General features: G+C 32.7%; 2 protein-coding genes across 10 annotated transcripts in view; both read right to left on the bottom strand.

Moving 5' to 3' along the window:
* The window catches only part of asb13a.2 (ankyrin repeat and SOCS box containing 13a, tandem duplicate 2), a 169,571-nt gene extending 160,082 nt beyond the window's left edge, over window positions 1-9,489 (bottom strand). For 7 of the 9 annotated variants that reach the window (XR_015482109.1, XR_015482110.1, XR_015482111.1 and 4 more), the window contains exons 1-6: window positions 9,321-9,461; window positions 7,900-8,087; window positions 7,139-7,295; window positions 6,115-6,249; window positions 5,496-5,687; window positions 3,007-3,142 (exon numbers count right to left, since the gene is read on the bottom strand). Coding sequence is in view for 2 of the 9 variants with exons in the window: in NM_001126110.1 (NP_001119582.1) it covers window positions 3,015-3,142; window positions 5,496-5,687; window positions 6,115-6,249; window positions 7,139-7,295; window positions 7,900-8,087; window positions 9,321-9,363 (843 nt within the window). In the remaining 7 variants the exon portion in view is untranslated. Of the gene's footprint in view, window positions 1-2,196; window positions 3,143-5,495; window positions 5,688-6,114; window positions 6,250-7,138; window positions 7,296-7,899; window positions 8,088-9,320 lie in introns of those variants that run through there. The other 2 variants (NM_001126110.1, XM_087247145.1) reach the window with 2 other exon arrangements.
* Window positions 9,490-9,806: 317 nt separating this feature from the next.
* asb13a.1 (ankyrin repeat and SOCS box containing 13a, tandem duplicate 1) lies at window positions 9,807-13,106 on the bottom strand. The gene is given in 6 exon segments (NM_001002528.1): window positions 9,807-10,384; window positions 10,482-10,673; window positions 11,972-12,106; window positions 12,182-12,338; window positions 12,665-12,852; window positions 12,985-13,106. Coding segments are annotated over 6 exon segments (861 nt in total). The 5' UTR covers window positions 13,028-13,106; the 3' UTR covers window positions 9,807-10,238.
* Between the last annotated feature and the right edge of the window lie 1,765 nt (window positions 13,107-14,871).

Raw genomic sequence — 14,871 nt, 5'->3', positions numbered from 1 at the left:
TGAACTTTAAAAAACAGCAGTTTTGAATGAAAAACATACAGATTACTGTAAAACCATTGTTAAAACTTTGCAATCATCAGTATCGATAAACAACATACTACAATCCTACAGCACTCTAAACTGGCTTCCGTCAGTGTCATTAGAGCACAAAACAGACAGTGAATATGGCAGAAGAGTGGTATAACTCAAGCTGAATGCCAGTGTTTCCCCAGCCTGTGCAATGACACCGCTGTGATCTGCTATAATCCATCTCTAATAAAAACACATGTTCAGTGCTGTGTGTTGTGTGTGTGTGAGCATTAGAGTGTTTCCCTAGACTTTATTTAATGGTCAGAGGAGTTCCTGAATGCAGACAGATGCCAGATTAAGTGTTTCCGCTTTTTCTGTGTCTCTCCGCCAGTATTTAGTGTGCATATAACAGCTGCCATCAGTCATGGATTTATTTCATGCCATATTTTGAAGTGTTCTGCTGAGAAGTGCTGTGAGGAAGTGCTTACTGTTTATTATCTATATGCTTCTGTTGCTTAAAACAAGTCAAACACTTGAATTCTGTCATCATTTACTCCATTAGAAGATATTGTAATACTTTAAGATATTGTAATGCATACTTCTGTGCATTATACACATATATACACAGGTATTTTAAATAATGTCTCAAAACAAGCAAGCTCTTGTTGTATACATACACTTGTTTTCAGCATAACATTTCTTTAAAATAAAAAAAAATTAAAAATTAAACTATTATAAACTAAGAGTATGCACAAATATCTGTCCAGGTCAGTGTCCTCAGCAGTAATTAAGTGGAGAACTATAAAACAAATGTTACTGTAAGGAAAATAATTAAAACATTATGGTAAACCAAGTTAAAAATAGCATTTTAAAATAAAAAGTTATAGGTTTTATTGAGGTGAAATGTTAGTGATGGTCAGATTTAGTAGCTATACAAGAACAAAGGAAAATTAAGACCATTTTAATAAGATTTAAGACCTACAACACAATGTTTCAGCAAATGTAAAACTTTTTAAGGCCTACAATTTGGTTTTTGAGATTTAGGACGTTTTAAAACGTTTTAAAACCTTGCAGACACCCTGTATATTGTGTGTAATTTATTTACATGGAGTATTGTTTAAATGTTTATGAATTTTTAATCACCAAGGCTGCTTTTTTCATAAAAGAAATCACTTTTACTTGATTTACTAGTAACTTTGCAATATACTGCATTAGTATGCAGCTTAAATTACAATTTAAAGGTTAGTTAGCTAAATTAGGTTAACAGGTAAGCTACAGCACAAACATGGTTTGTTCTGAAGGCAGTGGAAAAAATTTATTTCTTAATGGGACTGATAAAAATGCCGATTTACATGTACTTTTCTCTTTTTTTATTCCAGCAAAACGAAAAGAAAGAGAGAGAGAGAACTTTGAGTTTATAGCCATATCAGCTTCTATGGCTGTGTCATGGCAAAATAAAATAAAATTAAAAAAAGATCAAGTTTATCACATTTTATAAATCACACTTTTCTAAAATTATAAAAATATTACATTAACAATTAAAAGTAATCAACAGCAATAAATACACAAGATAAAAATACATAAATAATAATAAATGACAACATATAAGTAGGGTTGTCATCATACCATAAATTTAGGCTAAGATACTACACCAGCTGAAGTATCACAACATCCAAGTAGTATCTATATTTTATGTGTTAAAATACTTAAATTTAAATCACAGTTCATTTATAATTTAGACCTTATACATATTTATTTGTACAGCTATTCTGTTTTATTTGTATATACTGTGACTGTTCTGTTCCATGTGCAACATTAACCGTTAGAACTGTCAATGATCATCCTACCGATTACAAACTACAGAGGCACCGCTAGTATTTTGCAGCCATAGCATCACGGTGCTACCGATAACCGTGCAACCCTATATATATATAAGATAAAAAATTGAAAAACTGTGTTTTAAGGTTTACTTTTGAAAATTGTACAATTTTAGAAGGATTTGCATTTAAAAATATTTAATTTAAAGTCTCTCCAGATAGAAATTGCTGTCTGATAACATAAAAAATAGGGCATTACACAATAATATGTTTAACAGTTTGGTTTCTGTAGCAATGTTGATATTTTGGGGTTCTTCTTCATTGAGTAAATGTTCATGTGTGAGTCTTGTGTGTCCAATACAGCATCTTCTGAAAACAATCTCATCATGTCTTGAACTAAAAAAATAAAAATTGGATTCTGTTCCTATTTCAGGTTGAATTTCAAAAAGTTTATTTTTCGAGCACTGATCCTATTCTGCTTGCCATTTGTTAAAATGTATTCAGGAAAACTTAAAGAAATAGGACTTTCTATAGAAGAGAAACATAATAGGAATTACAGTGAAACAGTAAAATAGTATAATAATATATTCTCTTATATATATATATATATTTGTTTATTGAGAAACCAAGTATTAAATAAACTAATATTATTATGCAATTTATTTTATTTGAATCATTTTTGGCCATTTCAAAGACCTTCACATGACTGATGGCTTGATTTTATGCCACTAATGAACTAAGTTCTTGCTGTGTTAAACATCACTTAGAAAATATCTAAAAGAATCAAAATTTCGAAGGAATGCTAATCATTTTGTCTTTAACTGCATTAGAGGCCTAAAACAGGCCTAAAACACTCAATTGAGAATAATAAATAAATACATTTTTGTCAATATTGCACACAAAATTAGCTTATAGGTGTTTAGTATCACATGAAACGCTTACAGTTAACGGTTAATAATGACAGCATTTTTTGTGAGCAAACATAAGGTGAAGTGTGCAGTTCATGTCTAAAGCAGCACCATACAAAACTCCCAAGATTTTTTTTTCCCACACAAAATCAAGTTGTATATGCCTCCTATGATGCTTAAGTGCTAATATAAGTAATATTTGTTTGAGAAATACCAAGTTTTTTGTGCATTTGAGGTAAAAAAAAAAAAAGTTTTCCACAGTGTCTGCACACCTTGAGCTTCATCGGTATAAGAGGTAACTGATAATACGGTTGGGAATATCCAGTTTTCCCACCACATCTTCAGCATTGGTGCCCAGGACGGTCCTCAGAGTAATACGGCAGATCTGCTGCAGAGAAAGAGGAGAACCTGCAGAAAAATACAAGATCATGCAGCATTTAAATCAGTAACACTATCATTCATTAACACACAAATAGGTTTTAAACATCAGAAGTAAATAATTCAACTCATTTAAAGCTTATTTGTATAACACTTTTCAAAATAATTACTGTTTCAAGCAGCTTTACAAAAAGTACACACCACATTATTGCATTACAATTAAAGACAAAGTTAAGGTGTTTAGTTACCATGTGTTTATTAGTAACTAATAACTAATTAACTAGTAACTAAGACCTTTAACGGTTATTATATATAAACATAGTTAACCTGCAGTTATATAGAAGCTGATGTCTATGTGTACATGTTCAATGGAGAGTATGTGTTGGGCCTTGTCATTTTGTGTGGCCATGCTTTTACTGTCAAGTGCCATTTCTGCTAATCCCGTGTATATTTTGACATTGCATTTGGTTTCTATGGAAGGCAAACACGATAAAAGAGAGCATTCCAGAAGATAAAACTATCTTGTATGATTAAATTCAAGACCAGGACCTTCCGTCTTATCATTCGATACACACAACCTGAATGTCTGCAGTGTCGTTTTCATTCTCTCCACTCTCTAAATACCATTACAGGAAAATATTTACTTGCTCCTAGGCCACGGATTCTCATTAACGTGGTTTACATTCTGAAGAGGGGCACTGGATCGGGTCTTGAATATGTGTTTTGCGGATGAGAGTTATGACGGATTCCAGACCAACAGCTTGATTTTAATCTCATCATCATAAACTTCAGGTAATTGTTTACAACATCACATACAAAACATCCTGAACTGCACCAAGGCAGCAGAGCCGGCTGTGCATCACTGCTGCGTCAGGTGTAAAATACAACCAAAACACCACTAGAATCATAACATTTAAGACTAACATAACATAACATAATTCAACAGTTGGAACATTTTAAATCTTACCAGGAGAACAGAGAACACACTGAAGGAATGAACTGATGAACCACATGAACTAAACCGTGCTAAACCATTGATAAACCATGAGCACCATCTGCTGGACATTTCCCACAACTGTTATTTAAACGACTTCAGTCCAAAGTTTATTTAGTTTGATGTAATTCATTTAAAGTGCATTTAGTTTAATGTAATTCAGCAAATTTATGAATTAGGATTTTGTAAAGATATAGAAATTATAAACAGCTATACAAAAATGGTATTTTAAATCTGTATTTTTAAAATGAAATGTCGCATTATAACTATAAACTAGATAAATATGTTGTGTAAACTACTGATAACAATTCTTCCAAATTATTACAATTCCAAATTATTGTGCATACAATAACAATAAGGTGGTATGCTTTAAAACGTTTCCTTTATTTCCATAAAATAAATAACTATTTAAAAAATGTATTCTATATTACAAAGTAAAAGTATACCATAAAATAGTTCATATAGCAAATGTAACCCATTTTTAAAATACAATTACTATATAATAACAATTAGGGCTGAAAAATCTGACATAGCGATATTTCCTTTTTCTGCAATAAATATTGCAATATCAATACAATTTTATTAGACACCTTAAATAGCTCTGTTGGTGAAAAAAAAATCACTAATTTAGACGGGTTGGGTTGATTCTGTAAGGTTGTAAATCATGTATAAAAAATAAAATTGCAAGGAAAATTACAATAGAGCAAAAAAAAAAAAAAAATTAAATACACAGTTCTTCATGGTTTTTCGGAGAGCCAAACAGTATTCAGATGCAGAAATGTATTATGTAGAATAAGACTGTATAGTCTTCATTGTATTAATAATTCAGTATTATTATTCTTCGTTAAAGTTACAAATGTTGTACGCCATTGTGCCCGAATGCTTTACACTTTCTTGAAATGCCTTTAAAACACATGCAGACAATTACATTTCACTTTGTAATGGTTATACTTTGCAATGACTCCACAAATCTCATGTACTCTCAATTGTTGATTAACTATAATCCCAACTAAACATTGCATATCCTGCGATGTGACTATTGCGGACACACACATTGCGATATCGATGCTGAAACGATATATTGTGCAGCCCTAATTACTATAATACATTTCTAATAACTATAAACAAATTTTACACAAACACAAACTACTGCCTTGCACTATTATGTCTTTCTTTCCTTTTTTAAATTCCTTTAAAACCTGTTTTACACTTTTTAACATACGTTTTATTCTTCAATTTGATTTCTTATACTTGTATTTTATGTGTCTTTTATTCTTGTTTATGTAAAGCACTTTGAATTACCATTGTGTATGAAATGTGCTATGTAAATCAACTTGCCTTTGTCTTATTAATTTGTAAGGCGAGGTTTTAATGTTGACATGCACTCACTCTCATAGAGCTGAAGGCAGTGCGCTGAGGGTGTGTTTGGCCTCGTGTAGTCCACTGGCTTCCTGTCATATTTGTCTCGGGCGTAAATATTGGCACCAAATTCCACCAGCATCTCAATCATGTTCACATTGTTGGTCCTGGCGGCGTGATGTAAGGGCGTCTCATGGAGCCTAGTGGCATTGACGTGCACACCTGCACACAAACATATGACAAAAAGACTACTCTTTTGTTTGTTTATAAATGAATAGGTAATACTTTAGTTTAGGTCACAATTCATAGTATTAACAAACCTTTAACTAACACTACTAGCTTAATAAAATATTAATTAGCTGTTTATTAATATTTAGTACAGTAGAAGTTAGGCTAAAGTATTGGGTAGGATTAGGAATGTAGAATAAGATCATACTTACAACTAATCAACCCCCATCAACTACTAATACACAGTTAATATTTTAATAATAATAAGTAATACAACAGTAGTAAACAGAATGAATTGTGACCTAAACTAAAACGTAAGAGATGATTACAATGCTTTCCTTTAAAGATTTCAAATTTCTCTGAGGTTTGTATAATGAAGAATGAGAATGTGTCATTATTTAAATTCATCATCTGTATTTACCTGCATTTAATAGCACCTTGACACATTCGAGTCGTCGGTTGGCGCATGCCACATGTAGAGGAGTACCATGGTAAAGGTCATACGCCTCGAGACTGGCACCTTTAGCAATCACTAACCTCACACAGTCTGCATTACCTGAATAACACAGAATGTTCTTACATTATGCAGTGAATAGAAACAACTAATTATTTTTCTCAAGAAAGTTTAGCAAAGTAAATCAATAAATGTATAAAATTCTCTTAAATATTTTTTGTATTATTAACAGGTCAATTAAAAAAAAAAAATTTTTTACCTGATATTTGATAATTTTAAATAAAACAAACAAACCATAGGAATTATAAAAGGTCGAACAATTAAACAATAAAACAATTACTGCATAATTTATGAAAATGTATTTTTTTTAAATAATTAAAAATGTTATTTATGCATTTGAGGTATATATATATATATATATATATATATATATATATATATATATATATATATATATATTTTATTTATATACATTATATATATATATATATATATATATATATATATATATATATATATATATTTTTTTTTTTTTTTTTTTTTTTCATCAAAATAATTAATGCATTATGAATAAATAAAAAATACTTAACATATAGTAGGTAATAATGTAATAGCACACATTATAAAATATATTTATGTAAAAACTACAGAGCCTATACTACTAGCAAAATAGCTACTAGCATATTTTAAAACACTTTTATTTATTATATTTTTGTTTAGTAAATAAATTGTTAAATTAAATAATACTTTCACTATAAATGTATACAAATATTTGAAAGATTATGTACTACTGTAACAATTATAAAAGAAAAAAACACAATGTAAAAATTATTTTGAACCTTGTAATAATTATACATTATAAATAACTATTACAAATCCTGTATTTGCCATAAATGTTAGCAAAACCTAATCATTTTTTATTTTATTTTATAATTTGAAAACTGTATTTCTTAAAAATACACTGATACAATTTCACATGAAAGCACCAGACCTCCCATGCAGGCCTCATGAAGAGGTGAAGTGGTCCGCGAGGTGAGGGTTGGGTTGACTTTTGCTCCATAATCCAGAAGCAGCCTCACACACTCAAAGTTCCCGATGGAGCAGGCTTCACACAGCGGAGTGCTGCCATCCACGTTCCTTGCATCAACCTGCAACAAAACCCAGAAGAAACCGCTTTAAACACTGCACTTAAAAAGGCTTATTTACAGCTCCCCTAGCGTTAAACAGTACAGTTTTAACCATTTTTTTTAATCAATTCAATCTCTGAGTCTGGCAAGAGCATGTTTAGTTTAGCTTAGCTTAGCATAGATTATTGAATCGGATTAGACCATTAGCATCTCTGTAAAAAAAAAAAAAAAGATTATAATAATTACTTTTTAAAACTTCTGTGGTAAAACTGTTCACTAAGTCTGACGAAAGTTCCTTGATTATTACCTCAAAGTGAGAATATAGTTCCTAGCCACATTGACAACAACTTTTCATTTTCTGTCAGTCTTAGTATACGATGTAACTATAGAAGATTCAAACTGAAAAAAAAAAAAATTTAATTTGTTGAGCAAGATGCTAATGGTCTAATCTGATTCAATGATTTATGCTTAGCTAGGCTAAAAGTGCTGCCATTAGACGCAAAAATCAGCTGAATGGATTGAAAAATTTTAACTAACACTAGGGGAGTTGTAAAATTAACCTATTACCTACACTTGAGTTGTCTGAATCATTTTTGAGGACAGTACATGTGTAGCTGTTTGATACCTGAGCTCCTGCATCCAGCAGAAGTCTCACACACTGCGTCTGTCCGCGAGCAGCTGCTTCATGAAGAGGAGTGATGGAGTCCACAGCCACGATATTTACTGATGCTCCGCTCGAAATCAAATCCTGCAGCACCGACACCTCACCCTCATACGCAGCCTTGTGAACCTCCGTTCTCTCGGCCCAGAAACCTAAAACACATAACATACATAACAACATAACAACACACAAACACCATTAACACAAGAGAATATTTAACTGCATTATTTATGAATGATACACTGTTGTAATACTACTTTTAGTTTATGAGGTAAAACTTGATGGTTAAGCATCAATATATAAGCCAGATATGGAAAGACAACCTTTTTTATTTACTTCAAGTAAAATGTAATAAATAGTAATTTATGTAGTAAACATAGACGGTATATTTTGCTGCCTTTTTATAAAAGTTTTATTAACTAGTTGTATTCATTCAAGATAGTCATCACCTAACATCTTTAAGATAAGTAAAATAACACATTTTAAATTAAAATAGGGTGTAGCAAAAATTATTATACATTACTTAATCTAATATTTTCGATAGCCGCCTTGATTTTTCCTGTTAATTAGTTATATGTTATGCTTTCATGGTGTTTGTTTATGTGTGTGTATGAATGTATATATTTATAAATTTCCCTCAAATTACAACCGAATAAGCTGTATTGAGGATATATATCATGGATTTATACCATAGGTAATGACCTTACTGTTATTCAATGTCATTTTATTGTCATGCTAACAGTATAGACCATTTCAATCATGTGGTGATGCCATTGGTCCACGAATGTGTCCTGCTTGTTTTCAAACTATTTTAATAACTGCAACAAGAGGAAATTCAATCATATCTTAACATTATTGGTCAATATGTGGATCTTTTAGGATTCTTGGAAGCTATGGAAATTATATGTATAACGTTAAAGCAGGAAATAGGACCATTTTTATTGTTTACATCCCCCAAAATGGTCTATAGTTGACATCATATTAAAGAGCAATCCCAGCAAGCATTTTTGATGTCTAATAGACGTCTAAACAAAGTCCTCTTGACTAAAACAATGCTAAATTTGGGCTGTCCATGAAAATCTAATTGACATTAAGAAAAAGGCCATATCTAGACTAGTCATCAAGTTAACAGAAATGAATGACTACACATATAGTCTCAAATCTATTAAACGACTGGTCTAGTTTTGGGCTATTCTTAGACGTATGTTAGATTTTCACTGGCAGTCCAGGTTTAGCCTTGTTTTAGTCAAGCTTTCTACGTTTAGATGTATATTGAATACAAAATTGTTTGCGGGGATATTATGTGAAATATTCTAATATGTTTACAAACGGGACAACACGCCGCTGACTGACATTGCGGCGACACGCTTTCCTCTTGGACTTACCGATGTCACCAAAAAAATACGGTCTTGCTGTTTCCACTTCCATCCCAGTTTAAGTAAACTGATAGACAGTACAATTTAAACTTAAGACAGTCAGCCAGCTAGCTAATTGCAGCAGGAATTGTTTGCGTTTAGAAACGCGGCATATGCATCACGTGACCTGCTCTGTTTTGGTACTACACGCGACGTTTGTCCTTGACGCGCTCGACTGTGAATGCTGGGAGTTGTAGTTTATAGCGAGTGAAGAGCTGTCGACAAAAAGTGTTTGGACAAATAATAAATGAATCCCAGTGCATTAGTCACAGATACAAGCTAAGCAAGATTTTTTTCAATACCATTATAAATATTTAATGCATAAAAGACATTTTATAGAGGTTGGTAGTTAAAATATCACAAAAAGTTCTAAATATGTGTGAAAAGCAGTTGTACATTTGATTTTAACAAATATAATTTGCTTTTAGGGCCTCTTAATTGATAACTACGACACAATTTATAACATATATTTATTAATAATTATAATAAGACAATGTGGCACATTCAGAAGAAGTATTATTAATACAAACAACTTCTTAGGACCATATTCAGATATGTAAACTGTAGACCTACATTTTTCTGGATATATTATGTGGGTTAAATGTTAATATGTGTGGTATTATATAATGTATTCTGTAACATTTCTTCCAAATTTCAAATAAAATTAATGCATTAAATCAAATAAACAGCAGCTTCAGTAAATTATTGAGAGATGTCTGGATGCAGACCCGGTGCAGTGCAATCTGAGTTGCATCCAATGCTTTTTAATGCGCTCACCAAACCCCACAATCTCAGCTTGCATCATAAATGCTGCATCCAGATACCATTAAAATTAATAGATGTCTGTCTCTTGCAAAATTAAGACTCCACAAAATGTAATACACAAGTCTATTCAGAACTGATCAATGATTTAAACATGAGGTAATCAATGATGCGCTGTGAAATGTCTAGTTTGGGGATCAGCTCCATTGCTCTGGTGCCCACCATAGTCCTTATGATGATACGACACAGCTGCTGCAGAGACAGAGGGTTACCTACAAAAATAATACAAATAATAAAATACAAATGCACAGTCAATTAAACAATGCGAGACTTCTCATAAGATATCCCACATACAAAACTTCAACATACTGCCATATTGAAGAAGACAAAGATTAGTAGGAGAATCTGGCTTTGTGTAGTCTCTAGGTATATGATCCAAGTTATCACTTATGTTGACATCTCCACCGAACTCCACCAGCAGCTCCACCAGATCCTCTCTCTCCGCTCTCGCCGCATGATGCAGTGCCGTCTCATGGAACTTTGTGGCATTCACTTTTGCACCTTTGAAAAAAAAAGAAGAAGATATCGCAAAATTAGTGAGATCACAATGGTGGAATTTATAATGTGATAAGATAGCTTAAAGTACAAATTAAATATGATTTTGTAAGCTCACATTGCTAGTTTTGTGGGGAACAATTCATATAAGCAATGGCATTAAGAAAAAAAATAGTTTGCCCTTGTAATCTAAAATTAAAATCTGAACATGCGCTTTCTATTTGTTTTTAGTTCAGTTCTCAGATTATTCTGTCTGAGCTATCGGCCGTGGTTAAGATACATAACCACGCCCCTCCAACTGTCAATTTTGACAACAACCCTTTTCCCCTAAATATAATACATCCAATCAGCTTGCAGTCCAAAAAAAAAAAAAACAGCCACGCCTACTTATCTAATTTAACATTCCATTTCTCTACGAACTGTGCCCCAACACAAAAAAAAAGGTTGCAACTTCTGGTTCATGCAGACTTTGAAATTATTGATACTCAAAACCATTTTTGATACTACAAAAAACATTGCATTGCCACAGATTTTATTTAAATTACAACATTTATGCAGTTCCTAATTTATATATTTGAAAGAGTGATAAATGGACAAAGCTGAACTGTGGCAAGAGAGACTAGACTTAAAATCCATATTTTTTGTCAACACAATGCAACAGAAGTGGTTTATATGAAGGCAAAGGCCTCTAGATGACACTTACTTTACCAAAATAAAATATGATCATGCCTTTATTTTTAATTATTTAATTAGAAGAGTAAGGTCTGACTTTGCTTAGACAAAAGTATTGTCAGTTAACAGAAAAAAAAAAGAATATTGTGTATGACTCTCATGAGCTTGGACGACTGCATCCATACATCTCTGCAATGACTCAAATAACTGATCTGGAATGGCAAAGAAAGCGTTCTTGCTGGATTCCCAGAGTTCATCAAAATTATTTGGATTCATCTTCAATGCCTCCTCCATCTTACCCCAGACACACTCAATAATGTTCATATCTGGTGACTGGGCAGGCCAATCCTGGAGCACCTTGACCATCTTTTCTTTCAGGAACTTTGATGTGGAGGCTGTTGTATGAGAAGGAGCGCTATCCTGCTGAAGAATTTCTTCTGCAGTATTTGTGAAGATTGGGATACAGTTCAACAGATGGTAAATCTGAAAAATCTACCTTCTGCCACTTTTCCAAATGATCAACTAGAAGTCAAGCTATTATTTGTTGCTCTTACAACTGGGCTTTTGTCAGGTAGTGTAATAATAGAGCAACAAAACAAATGGTTTGTTCTTACAAAAACAAAATATCTCACCTGCATTGAGCAGCAACAGGGCACAGTCAAAGTGAGCTTTAGCACAGGCAGCATGTAAGGGTGTCCCAAAGTAAATGTCAAAGGCCTCCAGCAGCGCTCCCTTTGCTATCATCAGCTTCACACAGTCTGGGTTTCCTGCACAGAGATGCACTCTTGATGAAAATAAATAAAGTATAAAAACAGTGTTGATACAAACCTTGCATGTTTCACCTCGTATGCAGGCCTCATGAAGGGGGGAAGCTGTGAGGGCGGTCAGGGAAGGGTTGACCGATGCTCCGTGATCCACCAGCAGCTTTACACTTTCTATACTGCCAGCAGCACAAGCGTGGCACAGAGGAGTACTGCCATGGATGGTGCGCACATCCACCTGCGCACACAAATTATACAGTCTTTTATTATTATATAAAGCTCATTTTTATTACTCTAAATGTATCTGCCACAATAAAGAAGACTTAGAATTTGTGGAATATATTTATGAATTTTAAAAATGCTATAGGTTTTTGTATGCATTCAAACAAATGCTCAAATTCCAAGTGAAATTTGGAAACTAAGTCTCGAACTGGTCCAAGCAGATGTTCCATTAACGCAAGACATTGTCTCATTTAGCTTAAAGGGCTTCATTATTCTAAGGGTAATCTGGATAAAATATTTCCAGAAGGGTTATGGAGCAGTTGTTCTGGACTGGAAACGCACCTGAGCTCCAGCCTCCAGCAGTATTTTAACGCAGTTGGGATGGGCTTGGATGCAGGCATCATGCAGAGGTGTGAAGTTATCCACAGACACGATATTAACTGATGCTCCTGCTGCTATCAGCTGCTGTAACTGCAGAGCGCGACCCAGAGACGCAGCCTCATGTACCGGCGTACGGTCTGCCCAGTGACCTAAACACACAGCTTATGGTAATTTATAACTGTTATGGCGATCATAATTTCACAATCTATTGCATAGCAATGTTAAGCACTGGGCATGAGTGTGTTGTGCACCAGAAGCAATGTTATAGAATAAATACTCACCGATGTCACCATAATATGTTGATCTGGCAGAGGTCAGTTCCATAATTTAATACTTTTAAGTGAAATTTAAAATACATCACTCGCACAATAAGCAAACACCATGCTGCTGACAAGGTAAATATGATATATTTAAAGAAGACGCTTGTGTGGTGTTATGATTTGCGACATTTCAGACTGAATACGGCAAACACGGAAGGGATTATGGGAGACGTAGTTCCTCCACAATACCAGCATATAATGCATTCATCAAAACATTACTTATACCAGTGTTCCAACTCTTTCAACACCAAATTCAAGGACTTTTTAAAACCAATAATAATTTGAAATCGAGCACCTTTGTAATTCACACCACAACATACAGTAGTCAACATTTAAAGTGGATCAAAAAAGGTCAAAAGGTGTTGTTCAATAGGTTTAGGAAAACTTTAATGAAAGGTTTGTTGACTACTTTATAGAGTGGTATTTTACTTCTGATTTCATTTCTGTACCTCATTGGACTCACCAAAAAATCCATAAAAAGGAAATTTGGTCCCATTTAGGTCTGAACAACATTGTCTAAGCATCAACATCACATTGTACAAATCTAAAGCATGTGGATTGATTATAATTAAGCAGAAAACACCTTTCAGAACACATGCAAAGTTTGATGCTAGAAGAGAGAATGATTTTGAAAACCTGTGACTAATGTTTTAGTGAATTTTAAGCATTTGTGCATAAGATTTAAGAATTTTTAGCTTTAGTAAAGATAAAATGTGATTGTTTAGGAAGACTCGACAAAAAAAGGTCAAAAAGACAAGAATGGGTGTTGTTCAATAGTTTTAGGACTTTAATGCAAGGTTTTGATTCACTTCAAAATTCATGGCTATATACAGTTGAAGTCAGAATTATTAGCCCTCCTGAATTATTCGCCCCCGTTTATTTATTCCCCCAATTTCTGTTTAACGGATACCAGATTTCTTCAATATATATCTAAACATAATAGTTTCTAACTCATTTCTAATAACTTATTTATTTTATCTGCCATGATGACAGTAAATAATATTTGACTAGATATTTAAGACACTACAGCTTAAAGTGACATTTAAAGGCCTAACTAGGTTAATTAGGTTAACTAGGCAGGTTAGGGTAATTAAGCAAGTTACTGTATACCAATGGTTTGATCTGTAGACAATCCAAAAAATATATAGCTTAAAGAGGCTAATAATTTCGACCTTAAAACGGTGTTTAAAAAATTAAAAACTGCTTTTATTCGAGCCGAAACAAAACAAATAAGACTTTCTCCAGAAGAAAAAATATTATCAGACAAGCTGTGAAAATTTATTTATATATACACCTTACAATTAATATTTAAATTAAAATGTCATGATGATGTTTTGAATGTGTACCATTTTGAAGTGATAACCAAAAAACTATAATACACTTAGTTGAATCAATACTGGTTTATATTCAAATGCGAATTCTGGAGTATTGATACAATGCATTAATTATCATAGTTTGTGTATAAGATTTAAAATTTGATAGATTTTTGTTCAGTTTTTGAAAGCAGCACAGTACAATAGTTGAAATAACACCATAAACTTTTAAATTCAAGCACTTTCAAGGACCCATATTTGCTTTTAAGTACTTTCCAGGCCTTGAATTCATGTCTGAGATTCAAGTACTTTCAAAAACTGTGTGAACCCTATAAAGTGTAATACACTTTCTTATGCACTTAATACAAAGTTAAAGCATATTTAATCATGCTGGAAATTGAAAAGTTCAGTTGAAATGTTGACTGTCATGTGTTCTTTAAAAATAATAATGTAAATAAGCAGGTTCCGAAGTATAAAATAGCATAATATATTTGGTAAATAACAGTGTTGTAAAGTAACCAATTACAAATACTCA

The sequence above is a fragment of the Danio rerio genome, chromosome 4 (genome assembly GCF_052040795.2).
Source record: "Danio rerio strain M-AB ecotype USA chromosome 4, GRCz13ab, whole genome shotgun sequence".
Lineage (NCBI taxonomy): Eukaryota > Metazoa > Chordata > Actinopteri > Cypriniformes > Danionidae > Danio > Danio rerio.
Note: the sequence above shows the minus strand (reverse complement) of the source record. Positions and strands in the feature narration are given on the sequence as shown.